Source organism: Pezoporus wallicus, unplaced genomic scaffold (assembly GCF_028554395.1).
Source record: "Pezoporus wallicus isolate ANWC-B61680 ecotype Strahan unplaced genomic scaffold, APGP_CSIRO_Pwel_v1 contig_13740, whole genome shotgun sequence".
Taxonomy (NCBI): Eukaryota; Metazoa; Chordata; class Aves; order Psittaciformes; family Psittacidae; genus Pezoporus; species Pezoporus wallicus.
The window spans coordinates 1040198-1062030 of record NW_026639057.1 but is presented as its reverse complement, the minus strand read 5'-3'; the positions used below and the strand labels follow the sequence as shown (position 1 = coordinate 1062030).

Sequence of the window (21833 nt, the reverse complement as noted above, 5' to 3'; positions counted from 1 at the left end):
TGTAGGATGGTTATTTAGTTAAAAAAACAAATAAACCCAAACCACACTTGATGGGAATTATTTCCCTCTTCTCCCTCAAAATAAAAACAGACCTGCAGTCCTTGCTAAAGACTTTACATGGACTTATCAAAGCTGACTCATGCCAGTCTACCACAATTTGGCACTCAGAGCACTTCCATTCAGAAGCGGAAGGGCTCAGTGCCCGCTGGCAGCCGAGCGGGATGCAGTTTCCATGGCACTCGAACACTCAGTAGCTTCAGAGCTGCCACAGCGTTAGCACCGATGTAGGGACCAAAGGAAAGGAAGCAGCAGGTGGATCTTTGGATAAGTGCATGCAAAGGGAAAAACAGCGTTAGGGTGAATATCCTGCCTAGTAAACATGTTCTGCATGGATCCCCTGCATGTTCTATTTTATCACTCTGGCTACAAGAAAAGCAGAGAGACAATAACACTTGATAGATATCAGTAGCATATGTGCACACACAGATCTACGCACACTGCTCTCTCTCCATGACCTTACCCTCTAGCACTGGTACAGATGTCTCTATCCGTTTGTCAGAGCATCTTGCCATCCAGAAATTGGCTGAGAAAATACCATCATTGAGCCTTCTCTAAGTAACACACAAAGTTTAATCACTTGACTCATAGCATACAAAGTCACTTCAGTTAATAAAGCACAACAGCTCATAACACAGTGCATTTACCTGCTCCACTTACACCTGCTCCCCCACGTTTCAAACACTCTTTGACACCTCCGGTTTCAGTTTCGAACAGAAATCGGTAGGAAAGCAGTGAGTATCTAACATACAATTAGCAAAGAAATGAGTACGAAGCAGAATTAGCAAACCTAGAGGACTTTTCAAACAAGATGAAAGTGCACAGCAGAAGGACAAGGTAAAACACTTGGGACTGGCAGCTCCATTTGGAAGAAGGAGCATCTTAGCAACAAAGCAAAGCCAGGACTGTGACAGAAGCAGAGAAGGATACACTAGGATGCTTAAGATACTCTTTTAGGCTGCGGTGGTCCCTGACTATAAAATGCAAGGTGCTAAGCTGCTGTTGAATCATATTATCTATCCCCAAACAGGATGTTTCCCACTTTGCCACTCACTAATATTTGCTGGGCAACCAGAAGAGCTCAGCAGAAACCTAGGCTGAGATTCATGTCTGTTGTTAAACATTACATTGCTCTGCACATGGGAGAACCTAACCAGCAAGCCATAGGCCTCCCAGCTCTCCACACTGCAGGAGCATACTGCATTTTTGTCCAGTTTCTGGTGGTTCTCACCAATGTGTCCTTCTGTCAGCACCATACATATCTGCAGAGTCCAACACTGTTGCCCTCCAACACAGCTACACAGAGCAGTCGGGTGGATCTCTGAGCACACTGTGGTTACATTCAGCAAAATTCACCTACAATAACCAGGTAAAAAGTCATTTTGGGGACCTGGTAATTAAAAGGGAAAGGAAAAACAAACCACAACAAACCACAAATTATGTGGACAGGAAATAATGTCACCATTTCCCCAGTGCTGGAAGGATCATAGAATCACAGAATCAACCAGGTTGGAAAAGACCTTTAAGATCATCAAGCCCAACCGTTACCCCACCAATACCACCACTAAACCGTGTCACTGAGGGCCTGATCACTCATTTGCCTTTCTAACAAATCGAAAAGTGCTTCAGGGCGACTCATAAGACCTTCCCTCCGTATGACTGAAAATGGCCTTGCTGATAGAAAAGAAAACCAGTGCTCAACATCTGGGAGCCCAGTTTATGCTGTTTAATGAATCAGGATGGGGTTAAATAGCTAGGCAACAGAAAATAAATTACAAGGTACCTACAGCTAACTCCTGGGTACCCAAGCTGTTCTAAAGGGTACCATTTCTCACACCTGAAAAACAGTTTCTAAGGTCTTGGATTCCTGTTTTTATCTCTAAAATCAGCCATTCAGCCTGCTGGTAAGTGTTGCAGAAATATGACACTGCACTAGTTGCAATGTAGAAGTTATAAATGTGAATAAGCGCAAAGTTGTATTTTCTCGTTTAGCCAAAAACTTGTGACACAGTTTAAGTATGTCCTCACTTGAGACAAATACTATGAGAACTCATAAATCCACCCACTGTATTATCTGGTAACTGATCACAGTGTAAACAAGTGTATTTAAATATAGAATTTACCTGCCATCATGCAGAAGGTAACACTGTGAAAGAAAATCATAGTCAGGGTGATTCTGATAAGACAAGGACAACAGGAAAATGCTTTGAGGAACACAAGTCTAAGATATTATGTAAAACGATTACAAAACACCCCTTCTGAATTTCTGCTGTAAAAAGCATTAAGCACAAAATGTCAGGAGGCCAGAAACCCATTTGTCCTTTCAACGCTTAACTGTCTCACTGCATCATCTGAAGAATTACCCTTGAAATTTCCCACCTAGAGCTTTTCCTCTACAAGAGAACCAGGCAACGTTGGCCCATGTTCTCTGCAAAAGGCCCAGACCTTTGAACTACCAGCAGCGTTTAATCAGCTAACACAAACACGCTCAGCCCTGCTCCTGGATACAGCCCAGTACCCCTGCATGCAATAGTGCAACTTCTGTCATTTCATATGGAAAGAAATCTTCACTGTGATGGGGGACACACACTGGCACAGGGTGCCCCAAGAAGCTGTGGCTGCCCCATCCCCGGCAGTGTTCAAGGCCAGGTTGGACACAGAGGCTTGGAGCAACCTGCTCTAGTGGAAGGTGTCCCTGCCTGTGGCAGGGGTTGGAACTGGATGAGCTTTAAGGTCCCTTCCAACTCAAACCAGTCTGGGGTTCTATGGTTCTATGAAATGCTTCATATCCCTAGTAGCTCTACAAAGATGTAGCACAAAAAGAGATACTACACCTTGCAGTGGTGTAGCATTACAAGCAGGAATAAGTCCGGAGGTAACAGAACTAAGACCAAAGTTGAATTTGGCCTTCACGGCAATGTAGAGTTACAATGAGATAACAATGGGATTGAGGTGATTAGCTATAAACAGAAATAAACCTTCTGCATCAAATATGCAACTGCAAACACAGTAATGCCCTGCTCAGCAAGCTCAGACTGTTAAATAAATTTAATAGCAAGTGGGACAGATATTAAACTGAGTTTTTATTTTCAAGATTTTATTTCTCTCCCTTGTATCACACTTAAAACTCTAATCTTACAGACCACTCAGAGTGGCATGAACACCAAATTCTTCCCAAAGCAGGAGTACAGTTACTTGAGATATAAGCAAGACCTTGGAATTGAATTACACACGCCGATACTATAACTCTTCTCTGGTCAAATACTCTGCACTGTGTTTTAACATCAGAAGTAGTGCTTTATATCCACTCACCCCAGAATGATTTTCATTCCTGGGACCCAGTAAGTCCTTAATGCTGCAACTAAGATGTAATCCTTGTCTCTCTACAGGGAGCAACCTGTTCTTTTCACTATCATGACTTGTCTGGTTTAGTTCTTTGCCTAAACAGCAAATCAGAGGATTTCACAGCAGCTGTGAATCTGCTGAGCACCATCAGGCCCACTGGATCTTTAGACATCCATTGCTAACACATCTATACATTAAATTACAGAATTCTTACTATCTCTTTTTTTAGAAACAAGTCTTGTGTAAGCATTAAGTTTAAAGTCAGGGCTTATAAGGAACTTAGCAAAAACATGATGGGAATGGGATGCCAGGGGAATAGATGATTCTCTCATCTGAAATGCACAATTAGCTTTTGGTTAAGTGTGCAATTAACATTAAAATTTACAATCAAATATGATGATGTTCTAATTTTACCTCCTTTAAATGAAAAAAATAATCTTAGTTACCAGATTTGTTACTTTGAATCCGTTCCCTATGAGGCAAGCTGCACAGTAACATCCTGTTATGTGAGTGACAACAGATGCAAAGAGCTTTTAAAAACACTGCATATATGCCTTCTAGACAGCTACACGGCTTAGGTTTTAATGTGGGTTAGACTTTTCCTGGTTAGTAATGGTGAATGCCATTCAGCATAATTAGCAGTTGTCATATTCCTGTTTGTAGAGATCCTTCCAACAAAACCACCCTCTTTGCACCCTCTTCCCAGCTGTGCTTGAAAGCTGTAATGCGTGGTTCAGACATCCACTACAGCTAATCACAAACCCCTCCAGGTTTCAGTTCAGCCATGGGAACATTTTACTAATGGGAAAGAAAAAGCTGTACTTATCCTAGCAGTTTAAATCTGAGTAGCAGCACCTTAAAAGAAAAATCATACTGCACTTTAAATATGCTGTCCCCACCTGAACATCACATCTCTTTGCCTTTTAACCTGAAGTTAAATTTAACCTCTATTTGCCTTTAAAAATGGGGGTTGAAAGTAGTTTCAACTGTAACATCAGCTGCCAAACTCTGCATTTAGTTATGCTCATTATAATCAAATGTATGCTTATGTGTAGTATGTGCAACAAAAATGAGACTCGGCTGTGTAGGGTGCTGTACAAAAGTATAACAAAATTCCTCACGCAAAGCACGTATTCTGTGGTGTGCAAAGTGTGGCATGCAAGGTTTGGGTTAAACGCTGACAGTGATTTTCTACCAGCACTTTTGTGTTACTAGCCAAAAACTTCACAGAATTAACCTAAACTGGGCCAACATGAAGGACCAGAGTTTGCTCCTCAGGCAGTTAACATGAATGCTATGTAGCTCAAGCATTCTGCTGTTATTATTACTCACCACCAACAGACACACAAACACACAGGAGGAAAGAGAAAAAGAAATCTCACATTGCTCCCACCTAAAACCCAAATCACTTTTATTCATTCACCCTTCTTCCACCTGGCTGTGGACGAAGTGGCCTTCTCTAGCTGCTAGGCAACCTGAACACTGCATTGAGTGTTAACTCTGTGCATTTGCTAAAAATATAATAATGTTACCTTTGAGATTTATTTCTAATAAAAACCACGCCTAGCTGAAAATACAATAGCTTTCCTTTAGTAATCAGTAATTAGTAATTCCAGGAATATAAAATTGTTGGTCAAGAAAAAAATAATCAACATGTATACCCCAAATGCAGAGAGATATAAACTGGCTCCTTACAAATATATGAAAGTGTTATTACAGATGACAGTGTGATAAAAGAGTTCTAATCCAAAAATTACATTTATGTACCTATTAGAATATCTACATAATAGGTGAATATATTTACATAAGTAATGTGCAAATTACCAAACCTCATCCAACTACAAAACGAACTCTCTCAGTAAAGGTCATTTATTCTATTTACCATACCCAAACAAGACTGAAAATACTTGAAATTAAACCAGTTAACTAACCTTGGAGTTCTTTAAAGAAAAAAATACAACTACAAAACATCATTTTACATAAACCCTCTCCAGACCATTTTCCCATTTTGTTTTATCATTCTAAACCCACCATGAATACCTTTGCCATGCTCCATTCCTCTCAAACTCAAGACATACTCAAGTCCTTTCAAAGCAGATCATTTTCCAGGCTGCAAGGTCACTAGCACACCTGACTGGACTCATTAAAATAGCAGTGTGGGTGATTGAGGAGCTAATGTCAAAGCAAGAGGCCCACCAACAACCTCAAATTGAAATGAAGGAGAACTCTTTTTTGATCATTACATTTGACAGCTTGCCAAATCCTGATTCACAAACCAGACTTCCTCAAACTTAGCACAAGCACAATAGCTAGATCTCTAGCTTAAAACCACTCACCAATTCCTATTGGAGATATTAACCACAAGACAGGCCAGAAAGACATTTACTGACACAACGATGTGCTGTTAGTCTTTATATGCAGCCACTTGGTAGTTGAAACAGTGGAAGTTTTTCTTAGCTTTAAGAAAACCCAAGGAGCTTTTTTGCAGCCAGGGTCCTACACCCAAATATTCCTCTTTTTTTGTTCAACAAAGGCAAATAGAAACCCCCACTGATCTCTCTGAATCATAACCCACCAGTAGTAAGTTCCTTCCCACCCTGTGATCGTAGGACACAAAACAAGGTTATTTGTGCACAGCTTTAGCACCTCTAGTGTGCCACAGCTGCATACACTTAAGAGCTCCACAAGCACCTATGAACTGAAAAAGACCTGGCTTCATGGAGCAGAGAACACTAGAAGTTCCTAGAAGTGCTTCTCTATGGATTTTATAAAGACATTTGAAGTGGTTAATTTAAACACTTGTACATTCCCCTTCATCACTTAGTTTCACGTTAGTTTCATATTCAGCTTGATTCAGGTGAGACTTAACATCAAGCTTAGGGAAGGCATAATTAAAAGAGCCAAAAAGCCAATGTAACTGGAAAGTTTTAAGTCAAAGCAAAGTGTTCAATGGAGCCGCAGGGTCCCACACTCCAGAAACTCCATAGCAGCTGGAAATCAGACTTAATTGGAAGACAGATTGGTAACAAAACTCCTGTTCCTACACATAGGAACATATAGTTTTGATATGCTAATTGCTCCCACTCCTACTACATGTACCCCAAAGAATACACTGACATTATAAGTTTAGTCTCATGATAGGCAGGAGGTAAACAAGTTCAAATACTGTGGTGTTTATGGATGTACACACTTCCTGTTTTTCTTAAGGTCCTTAAATCGTGACTCACATCAGAGATCCTTGCGAGGAGCACAGAAAGAGAGACAAAAAGAACACCAATCACTCTGGAAAATGTCAAAATTCCACATGAACCTTTCATTGAATGTAAATTTTAAATCAACAGTGTTGATGGTAACTCCAGTATTACAGCTCCTATAGATAGCACCTACCAAGGAATCCACCTGACATCTCTTTTCATAAGAAGTTTAAGGCTATTACAGCCTTTTTCCCCTCAAAGCCTTCAAACATTTAATTAAAATTATTGCTTAATTCATTTTAATCCCTGTACCTTTACAAAAAAACAACTATTTCATGGTGTTTTCTGCCTTGCTTTTAATTACCTCACTAGAAAATGTCATGTTCCAAGATTAAGAAAGACAAACTGGAAATCATCTTTAGCTGCTTACTTATGAGGCCTGAAGTACAAATATCTTTATTATGTAAACCTTTAAATCAACCAGTTTTATGTCAGATTACCTACATTAGTTTCAATGCCAAAATTCTGCAACATAAAAAGCATCTTTGATTAAATGTTTTGTTGTATCTGGTATCTGGCAACACAGCTCTGAAATGAATCATGCAGTTGCAGTAAAAAAAAAGTTCCTAATTTTAGATTCTCTCTGATTTATTGTGACTGTTCGAGAGCATCACAATAAATTAATACTATAATATTATATTTCCATGCAATAACTAGAGATTAGTTATATATCAAGCGTATCTAGACCAGTCAGAAGACTATGCTTGCAGCTGGGGCTAAGAAGTATAGAAATGCTTCTACAGTATGGATAGAAATGCTCTACAGTTTCAACTCATCCTCAAGACTGAACCTTAAGATTAACCTGTGGGAGAAACCACTAAGTAGGCAGCTACTCTGAGTTAGTAAGCCCACTCCTTTGAAATTGTTTAAGAAAATAGTAGCCTCATATCTTCTCTTTGAGATCTTTTTATGCAAAATAGAAGAGAAGAATCTCCATAACTGGAATTCCAGCTGGAGCCCCCTGATACTTTAAAACACAGCAAACTGAGGGTTTGTGAGTAATTTACACAGTGAGTACACAGTGAGTAATTTACAGAGACAAGGAGAGTTTAAGCATCATCAGAATAAACTGCATTTTCACTGCGGGGTTTAAATCATTTGCCAATAAGTAGAATAAAAAACCCCACTTGCTTTCCATAAGAAGGAACATCGAGAGCTCCTGACAATTGCTTGGCCTTGGTCTGCCACTCTGCAGCTCAGGAATGTTCTTTTTGTTGAAACTAGGTTGGGATGCTAACATGAAAAAGGCTGAAAGGGTTCCATGCCAGGGTGTTTGAGCAGAGGGAGCCTCCAGCTTACCTGCACAAGTTCTCCTCCCGTTTGATTTACCAAGAAGTCACATCAGCATAGATGGTTTGAAGCACACCTCTGCCTTCCCCCTGAGGAATCCATCAGATGACATAAGCTGATAGTAGAAGCTATGTGTAGAGTTCACTCACTGAGTGCTCACTGCATTTCCTTGCCTACTAGCGCTCACTCAGAAAGTGCTGCTGAAGGACTCCAGACCTGCTTTGGGTTTGTTGCAGTTTAAAAGTACACTTACTCTGGAGAATGTAGAGCAGCTGCCTAAGGCCAGATCAGGAGTCCCACCAGTTGAGCAAGACAGCAACAAAAGAGAACCTACTCAGCTATACTGCAGGGATACAAATGATACAGCCACACAAAACATGAACAATCAAAATCAATATTAATCCAAAAATCTACTTCCAAACAAGCTATTATTTACCATCATATCTTTGGTAGGATTAATATAAACACTGTCACTTACCCAGATCTGCAGCTTCACCCGCTTGTCATTCCTATAAACTGTTTTCACTTTGAAGTCAATTCCTACCGTGCTAACAAAGGCTGGTGTGAAAGTGTCATCGGCGTATCTGAAGAGGAAGGATGTTTTACCCACGCTGCTGTTGCCAATGATGAGGAGCTTGAACATGTAATCAAAATTTTGATCTGAAGTGTCTTTCTGCCTGTATCTGGCATCTGTTACTGAAGCCATCTAAGAAAATGACAAACATTGAAAAAGAACAGATTTCAGAGCAGTTCAGCATTTGTTTTCTTTAACTGTGTACCATCTGTTTAGCTTCTCTCTCTTCTTTTCAATATCATAACCACTACATCTGCTGAATAAAGAGCAACACACCTTGAAATCTTCTTTTAAATCCTAGTTTTAAATTTTATTGTCTGCTTGTTCTGGTAGTATTTCCCAACCCAAGAAACAAACCTGTTGCACCGCTTCGTGTTTAAAAGAACAGGCAGTAGACTGTTCAAATACTAGTGGGGAAACAGCATTCTTTACTCCTGTGGCAGGGTGCCACTTCTGTTGCTCCAACAAATTGGAGTACTGGAACCAAGAACTAAAATCTTTGACAGAGCATCCAACTATGCAACTCAGTAAGCAGCCTTCAAGGCAGGTAGTATGACTACTAGGGAACAATCTGCATTTCAAGCACAGGCACCCCCAGTGTTTTATCCTTAGGAAAGTTGTGTCCTCAGCATTTACAGAAGGAAAAAAAGCAAGCAAAGGGAGAAGATGAAACACCAAGAATTTCAGCTGAAAACTTTGAACCCATCTAACACCTACCTACTCTCACGACTGCACTTAAACAGTACCTGCATAAAACATGAGGGCTCAGTGGGCTGCAGGCAGTTTTTGGAACAGGTAAATTATCCCTTTTTACTATGGGGACATGAGAGTTGGGGATGTTAGTGGGGTCAGGAGGAGGGAAGATGAAGCCTCAGAGATCTCTGCTCCTCTTGTGACCCCAAATTGCATTCGGAAATCAAAACACTGTGGAATCTGCAGTATCAAGACACGTCAAACCCAATGAGCAGCCCTGGATGCTTTAATGTATGCAGCTCAGACACTCCGTGGGAGAAGGCAAGGTCCTGACTTCTCATCTTTGTACAGAGCAGAAGATAACTACACAGACCAAATTACTATTGAGAGTAGAAAAAGGAAACTTTACATTTTAACAGATATACCACACTTTTAATCTCTAATGCTGTTTCAGAATCTGCCCCACATCAAACAAGCAAAGGTCTCGGCTCCTCATAATCAGTCATGAGGCTGGCAAACTGCAGCAATGACAGCACAGGTCTGATTAGCAGCTACTCATCCAAACTAGACACATTCCATTTGTGTGCAGTGTCAGAAAGCACTGAGTGGAGACTAAAGCCTCTTCTTCCCCTGGCAACCAACCAAAGAAGTTAATTTTCACCTCAACTCATTCATGGGCACCTTTGGGAACAGAACTCCCACCAATATCTACTCCCAAAGTGCCCAAACACTTTCCTTCTCAGCAAGCCTTACCTGCACACCGGACTTCACTCACCCACTGGAAACAACCCGAATAGCTCAAAACTCACTGTAGTTAAAAGCTCTAAACCAAAATTCTGTCCAAAGGCAGTTTAAATAGGAATGCCAATTTGACTTAAATTCCCAGCAGAGGGAAAACAAACCAAAGCCAACCCCATTTAACCTTCAGTAAAGTATGCACGATGGCTTATCTCTGATTTAACACATGCAGCTTTCTCACATAGGAGAAGGCTGGAGCAGCAAACATGTTCACAGCTTGTAATAACAAGGACAGTTTCTGAAGGACTTTATGAGTACCTCAATAGGCAACAGCTGCACTGACTGCAGTAAAATCTTCCCACAAGTGATTCTGTAGAGTACAACACATTTCTGATCCACACTCTTGTGGACTTGAGCTGCTATTCAACAAGACTGCAGTCCTTGCAAACACTCTGGAAAACACAAGCACAGACTTGCTTCTCACCAGTGTATCAGAAAAGGGCTCTTTTACCCATGTTTTGTGGTTCATAACAGGAATTTCTGAAGTGAAGAATCTAACATTCAATTGACTTCCACACACGCTCAGGCCAATGCACTCACTGCCTCAGCTGAAATGTTGGACATCTCGGTTGCAAAAATTATGAATCCAGATGATTAGTTTGATCTGTAACATCCCCAAGTAAGAAGTTACCTAGATGAGTATGCGTATGTGTATCCTCCTCAGACACATACATAACTTCCACAAATGCCATTGAGAACACGCGCTTGCTGAAGAAGAAATAAAGAATAATAATAAAAACTCTCTACTTCTCCATTCCACTCACAGAGGTTTGAAATAGGGAGATGCCCCCATCACTTGAAGCCTGTCCATTTAAAGATTCAGAGGCAGACCTTTCACAAAGAAGTATTCCACTAATCACACCAGAATCAATATCTTCTTTCTACCCTTGCCTTCGCAGAATCCGTCCACATGCTCCAAGCTGATCTTTTAAATGAAACACTGCTGCTTCTATTAACCCCTCTAGATTGCTATAGACAAGAGTGTACCTGGCTACGAACGTGACTTTCAGATGTCAGTTAAAAAAGCAATTGCAGAACGTGGCCAGCTCGAGCAGCTTTGTTAGAAGCACAATGCAGAAAATAAGATCAAGTGATACTTGCAAAGAACGGGGCTGTTGTCATAGAAGCACAACACTCGCTGCCCTGTGCATGCCACTGCGCTGTGCTTGAAGATGCTGCAGGTCAGCTCCTCGAATCATTAGAGGCAGCATCGGAGCATAGAAACAGCAAAGGAAATTCCATGCCCTTCCTTAAATTTGACTTTTCCCTTTCCCCTTCTCTGGTCGATAGAGGGAAACTGAAAGGACTTCAGCACTAATTACTGATCACTCCCCCAACTGCAGCTCATTACTGAAGCTGTACTCTACCAGCATTTGAGCTGAAAGCACTTGCAGGGCTGCCCCTGAATGTGTGCTTGAATCCTGAAGGCAGGAACCAGCAGACCTTTCTCCCAGTTCTCCTCCCCTCCCTTCTTCTTCCTCACTTGTTGCCCTAAGAGACTTGTTCTCCAGGTGATCCCTGGTTACACCAGTCCGAAGGACCACACAGAGAACAGAGAAATCCCAGTTATAAATAAATCCTCCTACAACTTCTCCTGTTTTGCATGTTTTTAAAGTGGGTTCAGCTCCTGATCCAGCAGAGCTGAGGGGACCGAGCAGTGGGAAGCGATAGCAGTTGCTACGCTACTGAGAGAAAGGTCCACAAAATCACATCTCCTGCAGGCCCCTGGGACCTGGTGCAGATTCAGCAGCAGAGAGAAAAGGTGACAACGTGCCGGTGTCGAGCAGCCTCTGTCCATCTCATCACAACAGCTCTGGCAGCCATTGTTCCCAGGGGATTTTAGTCCCTCCTTGGTGAAAGGATGGCAGTGTAACCCCCTGTTCTGCGGGTACACAGCTACATGTGCTCTTTGCCAGCATGACTCCAAATACAGCAGCGCCTCTGCTTTATTACTAGGACATGCAGACTACCTAGGGGTTTATTGCAGAATCAGAGAATCATAGAACAGTTTGGGTTGGAAGGGACCTTAAAGCTCATCCAGTTCCAGCCCCTGCCATAGGCAGGGACACCTTCCACAAGAGCAGGTTGTTCCAAGCCCCTGTGTCCAACCTGGCCTTGAGCACTGCCAGGGATGGGGCAGCCACAGCTTCTCTGGGCACCCTGTGCCAGAGCCTCAGCACCCTCACAGGGAAGAATTTATTCCTAATATCTAACCTAAATCTCCCCTCTGGCAGGTTAAAGCCATTGCCCTTGTCCTGTCCCTACAGGCCTTTGTCCAAAGCCCCTCTCCAGACTTCTTGTTGGCCCCTTTAGGCACTGGAGCTGCTCTAAGGTCTACCCTTAAGGAGCCTCCTCCAGGCTGACCCAGCCCAGCTCTTTCAGTCTGGCTCCAGAGCAGAGCTGCTCCAGCCCTCACAGCACTTTGTGACCTCCTTTGGACTCACTTGATCAGGTCCACATCCCTCTTGTGCTGAGGGACCCAGAGCTGGCACACAGGGTACAAAAGAGAGGCTCATGACTGTTTCCATTTTGATTGCCTGGGAATAATCGTCAAGAAAATACTTACACAGAAAAAGATTTAGCTACATGACAGAAAACCCATTACACGGGAGAATAAAAACCTGCCAATCAGACTGTCCTTGAGAGCACTTCAGCATGAGACCTTGCTTTGCTTAGTTCTTTGCCAGGGTAGCTCACTTCTTTGTAGCTAAGAGCATACTAATATTAACAACCTGATTTCTCCATATGCTTTAGTGATGGGAAGAAGGTCTCAAACACATCCACTTCCAACTAGTTTTGTTAGAATAGGCACTTATGTAGCTATGAGACACCTTATTATTTCCCGACTGAGGAAAAAGCCTGCAGTGGAAGCTTGTCTTATTACAGTGAAACCACTTAGGAGGACGATGTTACAGATGCTCTACAGCAATAAAATCTTAGTCAGAGCTTATTAGCCACCAAAGAACACGTTCCTCAGTCAGGGTGGCTCTTCTACCTTTAGTTTCTATTTTGTTTTAATGAAACTTTAAACAAAAAGAAGCCTATCACTCTAAGACACCTCCACGGCAAACCAGCATTCAGTAGTCACTGAAACGTGTCAGAGATGACTTCACATAGCTGTGCTCTTTGTGACCAGCATCATGCTGAAGAGTCAAATTGTTTTGCTGTGTGACACATTGTTCTTACAAATCACTAAAGGTGGTCACTGCTGCCCCTGTTCTGCAGTATTTACTGCCTACAGCCAACTTCAGCGAAGAGCAGTACATGAACTGTCTAAAGCTGATGGTGTGGGCTAGAAGTCAGCTTGTATAGGTCACCATCCATTTATTCCCAGAAAAATAAAAACAAGGTTGACATCCAAGTGTTGGCAGCCCTTATGGCTTTGGCTACAAACTAACGGAAGGCTGCTGTTCTCTATCCTCTTACAGACAAGAAACAGGAAATCTGATCATTACCTTAGAAGATAAGGCGCCTCCCTATTAGAAACTGCATGGCTCTGCTCACAGACATGGCTATTTCCACATCCCATTCCCTCTCACAACATTGCAAGGAAGAAAACTGGATTTCGAAATGAGTTTCCTTATCTGCTGACCTCAGTTAACTGTGAAATTCAGTCACACTGGTAGAGCTTATACTTCCAACTATATACACGTAGACACACCTGCAATTTCAACTTGTTATAAACCTGTGTATTCTGTATATTACAAGTTCTGTGAATTTCTGATAGTAAAAACATCTTTTACTATTTGGCACTGCTTTATTTTTAAAGCCAAAAATGAAGTTTACAACGTGTGTTTTGTATTACATAGGACCAGTGGCAATTTAAATGTAACTGTTTCACCACCATCCACTAGCACACGTTTCTCTTCTTAGGCAGCTGAGAAGATGGGGATGAAACCACCCCTACATATTTCTAAGAGTCAAAGACCTTATGACAGCGTGCTGCTCCAGTCTGGGTCCAGCTCATTTTGTTTGTGTTCAGCAGCTGAGCCTCTGCTGTTTCTTCTGCCATGCTACTTTACTGCCTTACAGAGCTAACAGCGCTAAATCGTTCCTTCATTTCAGAATCCAAACTTCCTTTTTCTCATTTCCATTTTACTGTTCCTGAGTTCCACTGCTCAAGATCAGCCAACAGAGAAAGAAGGTAATGACTAGAAGGAATAACTGGCACCAGGAGGCAGCAAGAGAAGAAGCAGAGCCACAAACACAGCTGTACCTGTTAGACTCCTGGTTATCCATAAGCATTGAGGAGTGTGGAAGGAAAAAAAGAGATTACTAGATACACTCATTTAGTAAAAGCAGAAATAAAAAGGCTAAATAAAGGTAGAAGTTTAAAACAAAACAAAACACATACTGTTGGAGTCATTACATTGTGCTAAAGACAAACAGATCACACACGTGCCAAGGCTCTTACAGAAGCATAGCACAGCAGCACTGCAGGCAGCTCTGAAGATATCAAAAGACAGTGGCAACTATGCTGTAAGTTGTGGTAGGGAAGAAACAAAGAAGTAGCTAAACCGAAAGATTTCTTAACCTCTAATATCTACAGCTTACCAGTAAACGATGAGGGCTATTACTGACATGCAGCATAACTTCTTTTCAAAAGAGTTAATTCTTTGGGGGAGGGGGGGTCCCCAAAAACATCTTAAAAAGTGCATCTTCATTAAAAATATTCCAGTTCACAAATCACACATTTATGTCAATTTTCTGTTACAGAAACTCACTCCTTTATGTGCTCTGTCATCAGGAAAGTTTTTTGTTTGTTTTCTTTTTCAGGAATTAAATCCTAAATCAGAGTCCTGGAATTTTTTACAGCCAATGTATGCTGTCCTAGGAGTAAAGCTCATAAAGGAAATAAAGCCGTGACCTTAAGGAGACTTACACAAATGCTGGACTAAAAGAGAGATTTATCAGAAGCAGAAAACACAGCACGAGCAATTAACATAACTGCTAAGAAGTATTTGCAAGCAAGCAATAGTTACCAATTGGGATCTATAATCCATGAGACAGATGGAGGCTTTGCTGTGAGTATATGAATCAAGAGAGTGGTCACGCTGTTGTACCTGTGATGTAGAAGCAAAAGGATTACAATGTTTATGATAAAGATGGGCAATGAGAATATCATGCAAGAGACTAATGGGAGGCAGGTTAGACTGTGAACATGTTGCTGTGTCAAGGTCTGAGCTTCCTTCACCAAAGGCAAAGGGTAAAGCGCTGTACAAAGTATACAAAGAACAGAAAGAGTGCTTGAGTTAGTGACAGGTATTAAGATAACAGCAAATACTTGGAGCCATCAGTTTATTAAATGTTTATTAAAGGGAGACTATCTAGATTAATCTCAAAGGAAAGTTCCAGGTAAATCCTACAAGCGGATGCAAAACCTCAGACAGGCATCGTGACATGTTTCCTGCAGAAACGCAGCAAAGTAGATGGAACCAAGGAGCAGCTGAACTGCACCTGTACATCAGTGTTTTGCACAAAGCTTGGGTCAAAGTCTACTGTGCTGCAAAGGCAAACCGCAATAGGATGTGGAAATGTCTGCAACTTGCAGCACATCTATACAAAAATAACTGCATAAAAGTAACAGTTATTCCAGATTTAGAGCAGCAAAACATAACAGAACTCAGTCCTCTTTTCCATGGCTAATATAATCTGAAAGCTAACTTTGTCTCAGGTGCATTTCCTCTCTAGCAAAGAAAGGCACACCACCATTTGTCACCTTGACTTACATGATTGTGCCTTGTGGAGACTGCCAAAACACATGGACAAACTCAGATCTTATGTAAATAACAAGCTGGAGCCACCTATTTCAGGTCAAAATTGATAATCACCTCACTAGGCCCCAAGACAGCACTTTACTCTTACCCAAAGTATTGCACATTTTGCAGTATCAGTTATGTTTCCTCTTGTCCTCGCCCCTGACTGCTGCAACAGTTGTTCCTGTGGCAGCCCCTGGCTTGTACTTCAGTACTGTCCAGAACATGAGTCTGAGGTGTCCTCTAAATAACTTAATTGATAGATCTAGAACAAAAATAATTCAACAGTGTAAACAGAAAGAAAATGGACCCTATATTTATTGGTTAAAAATGTGAGCCCCTCATCTTGACAGCAAACACTAAAACTTGAGTCTTTGCAAGACGATGCTTGTAACAGATTTGGTCCAGAATTCACACGCTACAGGTGAGTTCAACATACACAAGACAAGTGCAGGATAAAAACCTCTAATCAATGTAGGTGGCTATTTATTATTATTAGCTATTCAGACTTGGGAACACAGGCTTTAAAAAGCCTTCTAGGAACTTGGTGGGTGTGGAAGAGAAGTCAAGAACCTGTTGATATCATGCTTTTCCCATCAACTCTATGACTTGACAACTACATTTGGTTAGGCAGCAGCCTGGGACTGCTGTTAGAAAGATTTCCTCAAGACAAGCATCTCTCCGTGTCTTGAAGCCATGCCTCTCCCATTTCCTGTCTAACGTTCAACATCCTAAAAGTCCATTTTAGAGCCACAACAAAACTCTCAGGAAGGAGGAATTAGTCACTCTGATCTTACAATGGCAAAAAATGCAAAGAAATAAAAAAATCACACATTTTTTTTACTCTCTTCTATGTGTGTTTTCATTGCAGCTCTTTTATCATCATAGTTCCATGCCTGCTGGCAAACAGTGGTCGAGAAAAATATTTAACAGTACAAAGATCTCCCCTTCTAAAGGGGAGCCACTAAGTCCAGCTTAAAACTAAGCTTAAAACTAAGTTTTCTCCCAAAAGATGCATGGAAGAAGAGATTTACATCCTCCTTATGCCCTAAAGAGCGGAAGCAGAGATTTCCACAATTCCCTGAATATTCAACTGAGTTTGAGAACCCCAGGAGCCAGCCAACTTCTGGACCTACAGAACTGTTAGCTGAGCCTGACCCTTAATCCTGTCTCCAGAGAACAGCAGAGAACTGAAGAGGTTGACTGCTATTACAAAACTCACTGTCACCAAAGCCCTTGCTTCCTGTCACAAACACTGCAGCAAAGGCCAAGATAACAGACTTAAATCCCTTTCTCATTACTCTCCAGCCTCCCGGTTCTGCCTCAGCTTCTCTGAGAACTAACTGGCAATACTGAAATACTTCTGAGTATCAACACTGAAGCACTCAGAGCAACACACAAGGTTAGTCTAGATCTGCTATAAGGTATGTGTAACCCCCTGCTGATCCTTCCCCAGCTGGAAGGCAGTATGCAGCTCCATTCTGCGCTGGGATACAGCCCTCCACAAAGAAAGCTGTGATCATGCCCTCTCACAGTGGTGGAAGGTAAGGCAAGTTCAGGTACGAGATGGAACTCACACTGTCTGGAGCCAGAGTCAAACCACTTGCAGATTTGGGTAGGTACCCCTCCACCAGTGTGCAGGAGACAGAGTTACAGATTTTTCTGCATCACCAAGTCTAAAATCTTTCATTTACCATTAAAAACAAGCTGGTTTGTTGTCTTCACCAAATCAGATGACTGGAGGCTGGTGTGGTCTGTAAACCTGATCCACATGAAGACAAGGCCAGCTAAGAATGCCTCTGCAGTGCAGCAGTAGTTAAATTTGCTGCCTTTTGTTCCCCTCCTCAAAGCACAAAACCTGTGATGAGCAAGTTAATTCATTTCTCTGTGCTGTGATGTTCTCCATGCTGCAAGCCACTTGCTAACCAGTATTAGAACAACAACCCTCACAATTCCCTGTTTTAATCAGCTAATACTTCCAAACACAAGTCTTACTGCTCACGTCAAAGATCAAGTACCACCATGCCGCAATAAGCTAAGCACACATTTACAAGAGCTCACTAACAGTGAACCTCAAGCACAAGATCTAGTTTCACAGCAAGAAGCACACCTGAAACTACCAGTTCATGACATTTCTGTGCTAGCCACTGAGAACTGCCTCAGGAAAGAATACTCCTTCAGGCTGAGCTAGTAACAGAACAGATATGGGTATACTGGGGAGGGTTAAGTGGATGCGAGGGTCCTTCCCTGGTACCATGAGCTGCCAGCACAACACAAGACCCCGAAATGTGTTGCTGTGACCTCCCCATTTTGATCTGCAGCTGCATCAGATCACATGAAAGTGAGAGCAGGAAAAACTATCTGGACTACACACCAGTCAGCCAACATGACAATCACAACAAGCATGCTAATGAATACTACATGTATTGCTTTGCTGCACATGGATGTAGCAAGAACCACTGCTACTAAAGCCTAAAGCTAGTAAATCTTCTCAATTTGATACCCAAAATGTATCAGATCTGCAAAGAAGGCAGCACCGTTTTGTAAAAACTGCGAAGGGAGCTTGATTTAAAGACTGGTTTATTTGCCTCTCTTCTGATTTACACTACAAATAGTCCTGACAAAAGAGTCCTGAAGGTAGTGGCCACATCAAGGTCTCCCTGAATGCAAATACAACCACTTCCAGGACAGCAAGCACAAATAACAGGAAACAAAAGCTTTTCTTACATACATACGCTTACATACAGCAGCATATAGATTTGATCTTGTACCCACTATGATCCAACGCCAGTGCTTCCATGATCTAGGTACATATTCAAATACACAGATCAAGACTAAAGTTCCACTGACATTTTTATCTTGGGAGGGTGGAGGAAGGAAAAGAAAACCCACCTAAAAGAGGAGGTTTATTTGAACCCAGAGCTAATCCAGGCTGCTACGAAGCCCCACAAACTGTTATTGGCACCACTGAGAGCACAGCACTGGATCAGGAGTGAGCAATAAGAACAAAGCAGGAGAGGTTGAAACCAGATTTGCCACCACCAAGGAAGCACACAGAGACATGAAATACACTTCAAAGGCCACATCGTCTCTGGCCAAGGGAAAACCCAGGTTGAGATTAACACCCACACCCTCTATATTTTGGTCAGGTTAGTCTTAATTCAGGTTAGATCAACCTGATGCACTGCACACACGCACCGCTGCTCCTGCTGTAAGAAGGAATGGACAGCGTGGAGACAGCACCTGAGGAGGCAAAAAGGTGGAAACGCTTGTGCCAGGGTTAGGGATATTGCCTGCATCCCACAGCAAAACGTTACCCTGCGCATCGGGTGACACTGCCTTCCTGCTGGCAAGCACGGAGAAAACAATGCGTGGTCTGAAAACATACGGCAAGAAGGCACAGTATACACCGGGGAAACCGGAGTTTGTACTTTCAATGGACTGAAGGAGAACGATCGATCCGGTCGGCTTTGTGCAAGGGGCTGTGGGTCAGCGTGGTTGCGGCTCTGCGGTGGCCGTGCAGCCGCAGGTCCATCCCCTCCTGAGAGCAGCCACCGCGGCGGCGGAACCCCGCGCGTCCGGCGGCAGCACACCCCGGGCAGGCAGCAGCCGCGCAGGGGGACGGAGCTGGGAAGGTCCCGGTCTCCAGGCTCAGGTTAAAGCCACGGGCGCACCGCACCGGCTGTCACTGCTGACACACGTTTATGTAGCGATGTAACCGCTGTACCTCCTCCCCTTGGCTCCCCAGGCTCTACTTTACGCACACCTCAGCGGCACACAGCACCCGTCCCGCCCTGCCCGCCGCCGTGGGACGACCCGTCGGGGCCGAGGAGGGCGGGGAGAGTTTTACCCCCCCCGCTCCCGGGCGGGAACGCTGAGGTGAGGCGAGGCGAGGCGCGCTTCCCTCACCGTTACTTCCGACGGGGAAGGGAGCGCCCCGACGGCGCGCACAGCGGCGGAGGAACCCGCACCCCTCCGCGGGGCCGCGGCTCTTACCTGAGGCGGAGGAGCGGGAGCGCCGGACAGCGCCGAGCCGAGCCGAGCCGAGCCGAGCCGAGCCGAGCCGAGCGGGTCCCGCGGCCGCTGCTCGCGTGGCGGGAGCCGCCCCCCCGCCAGCACCTGGGGCGGCCCCGGAGGCGGAGCCGCGGCGGGGCGGAGGCGGTGGCCGGCTGCGAGCGGTGGGGCGGGAGCCCCGGCGGGGCTGAGGGGAGGCCCTGCCCGGCCCCGCTCTGCTTCGCGGCCGCAGGAGGGCAGAGCCCTCCGGGGGGCCCGCGCAGGTGCGAACCCTCCGCTCCCCCCCCCGGGAATGTGAATCACCTCAGGGGTTCTGGAGCCCCGGTAGCGGGGAACGACGTCCCAGTACGTGAAGGGGCCGACAAGAAGGGCATGGAGTGACAGGGAGAGGGGGATTGGGCATTAGAAAGAAGTTCTTCCCTGTGAGAGTGCTGAGGCGCTGGCACAGGGTGCCCAGAGAAGCTGTGGCTGCCCCATCCTTGGCAGTGTTCAAGGCCAGGTTGGACACAGGGGCTTGGAGCAAGCTGCTCTAGTGGAAGGTGTCCCTGCCTGTGGCAGGGAGTTGGAACTGGATGAGCTTTAAGGTCCCTTCCAACTCAAACCAGTCTGGGATTCTATGATCTCTCCTGTGATTGTTCCTAAACGCACGCCCTGCCTATATGTTGTATAGCACTATCGTGCTTCAAGGAACACCTCACTGCACGTCAGAGATGCCATACAGCTTCTCCATTTTATCCAGCCAGGGCTACCTGCCAGGCGGCCCAGGGGACAGTTCTACCCATCACGGGAGTGATTTTCTACCCTCACCCAGAAGAACAATGTTGATTTGCCATCGAAAGCCCAACTAAAATCACTCTTCTATAAGCCAGGCCCTGATTTAGCCCTTAAGCAAGACTTTTCCCTCCTTCTGCTGACTGATGCTCCACTGCGAGCAGCAGCCCTGTAACGCACAAACATGGAGGTCAAGTAAGGGCAGATACCTGCACCTTGGATGCAAAGGGCATGTTATGACTTAGGCTCACTTGTGCATCTGCTTATTGATCAACTGATTTAGCATTCCATGATGAGGGAGGTTGGAACTAGATGATCTTAAGGTCCTTTTCAACCCCAGCTATTATTCTATGATTCTATGATCACAGCCACAGGTGCAGAGCCACTCTTCAGCCCAGTTCCCAAAGGCTTTTCCTGCCATCCCTGAAATACTGGTGCTTATACACAAGACCTTTCTCAGACAGAAAGAAGAAAGGATGCACCCTGGTAACTGAGAGACAGGGAATGTGTAATGATTCTTTCTGTCTCTCATGTTGGTTAGGCATGTACCTGTGCTTTATGGAGTGAATAGCTAGGTGTCCTAGTGCCCTTCCCTTTAACGTTGTGCGGTCATGAGTTGCTCACACAACTTCCAGTGCAGGAGGTCTGTGTTGTTTTAGGTTTACAAATGAGAGGAGAGCACTCCCACAAGCCCAGGGAGGTGGCAGGGAAGGGCAGATGTTATGCTTTGTCTTGTTTTCCAACATGTGGATCTACCTCACTCTCTCATAGCAATCACGCGAACACATTTATCAAGCACAACATGCGTGCTCTGCTCCTCTCCCAGCGTTTCTAGCCCGTGTGTTGCATCCACACACAGTGTGATTGATCTAAGGAAACAACTTCAATCTTTTCGGTTCCCCCTTTTCTAAAACCAGTGTTTTGTTTATTGATTTATTTACTAAAGCAAGAGAAGAACCAAAGCTCTTAAATCAAGAATGATGGTAGTGATAATACTAATTACCCTGACTCTAAAAGACCCATTGTCTAAGCTCATGATAAGTACTGGGCATACATAGACAATATTGTATCCCAAAGAAGCAGCTTGCACACAGAGCAGTGGCTCCAGCTCATTACCAGCTGTTGTCCAGGGAAGTTAGGTTGAAAACATGCCAACAGCAAGGAGAAAACAAATCCTCCGTATTTGAATAGGTAGCACTCACCCAGGCACTTCTTCACCTCCATGTGGAATAAACAGCATGTATGCCCCATGCTGTGCCCCCAATGTGCAAATTTCATTCT

At 43.8% G+C, this 21833-nt stretch overlaps 1 protein-coding gene across 5 annotated transcripts in view; it reads right to left on the bottom strand.

Annotated features, from left to right (window-relative positions):
• RAB3B (RAB3B, member RAS oncogene family) overlaps positions 1 to 19910 on the bottom strand; it is a 57654-nt gene extending 37744 nt beyond the window's left edge. The window contains exons 1-3 of one of the 5 annotated variants that reach the window (XM_057413537.1): positions 19764 to 19899; positions 14994 to 15074; positions 8425 to 8652 (exon numbers count right to left, since the gene is read on the bottom strand). In XM_057413537.1, the coding sequence (XP_057269520.1) occupies positions 8425 to 8652; positions 14994 to 15014 (249 nt within the window). In that variant the 5' untranslated portion in view covers positions 15015 to 15074; positions 19764 to 19899. Of the gene's footprint in view, positions 1 to 8424; positions 8653 to 10462; positions 10573 to 10775; positions 10911 to 14993; positions 15075 to 19676; positions 19737 to 19763 lie in introns of those variants that run through there. The other 4 variants (XM_057413540.1, XM_057413542.1, XM_057413541.1 and 1 more) reach the window with 4 other exon arrangements.
• Positions 19911 to 21833: the final 1923 nt, after the last annotated feature.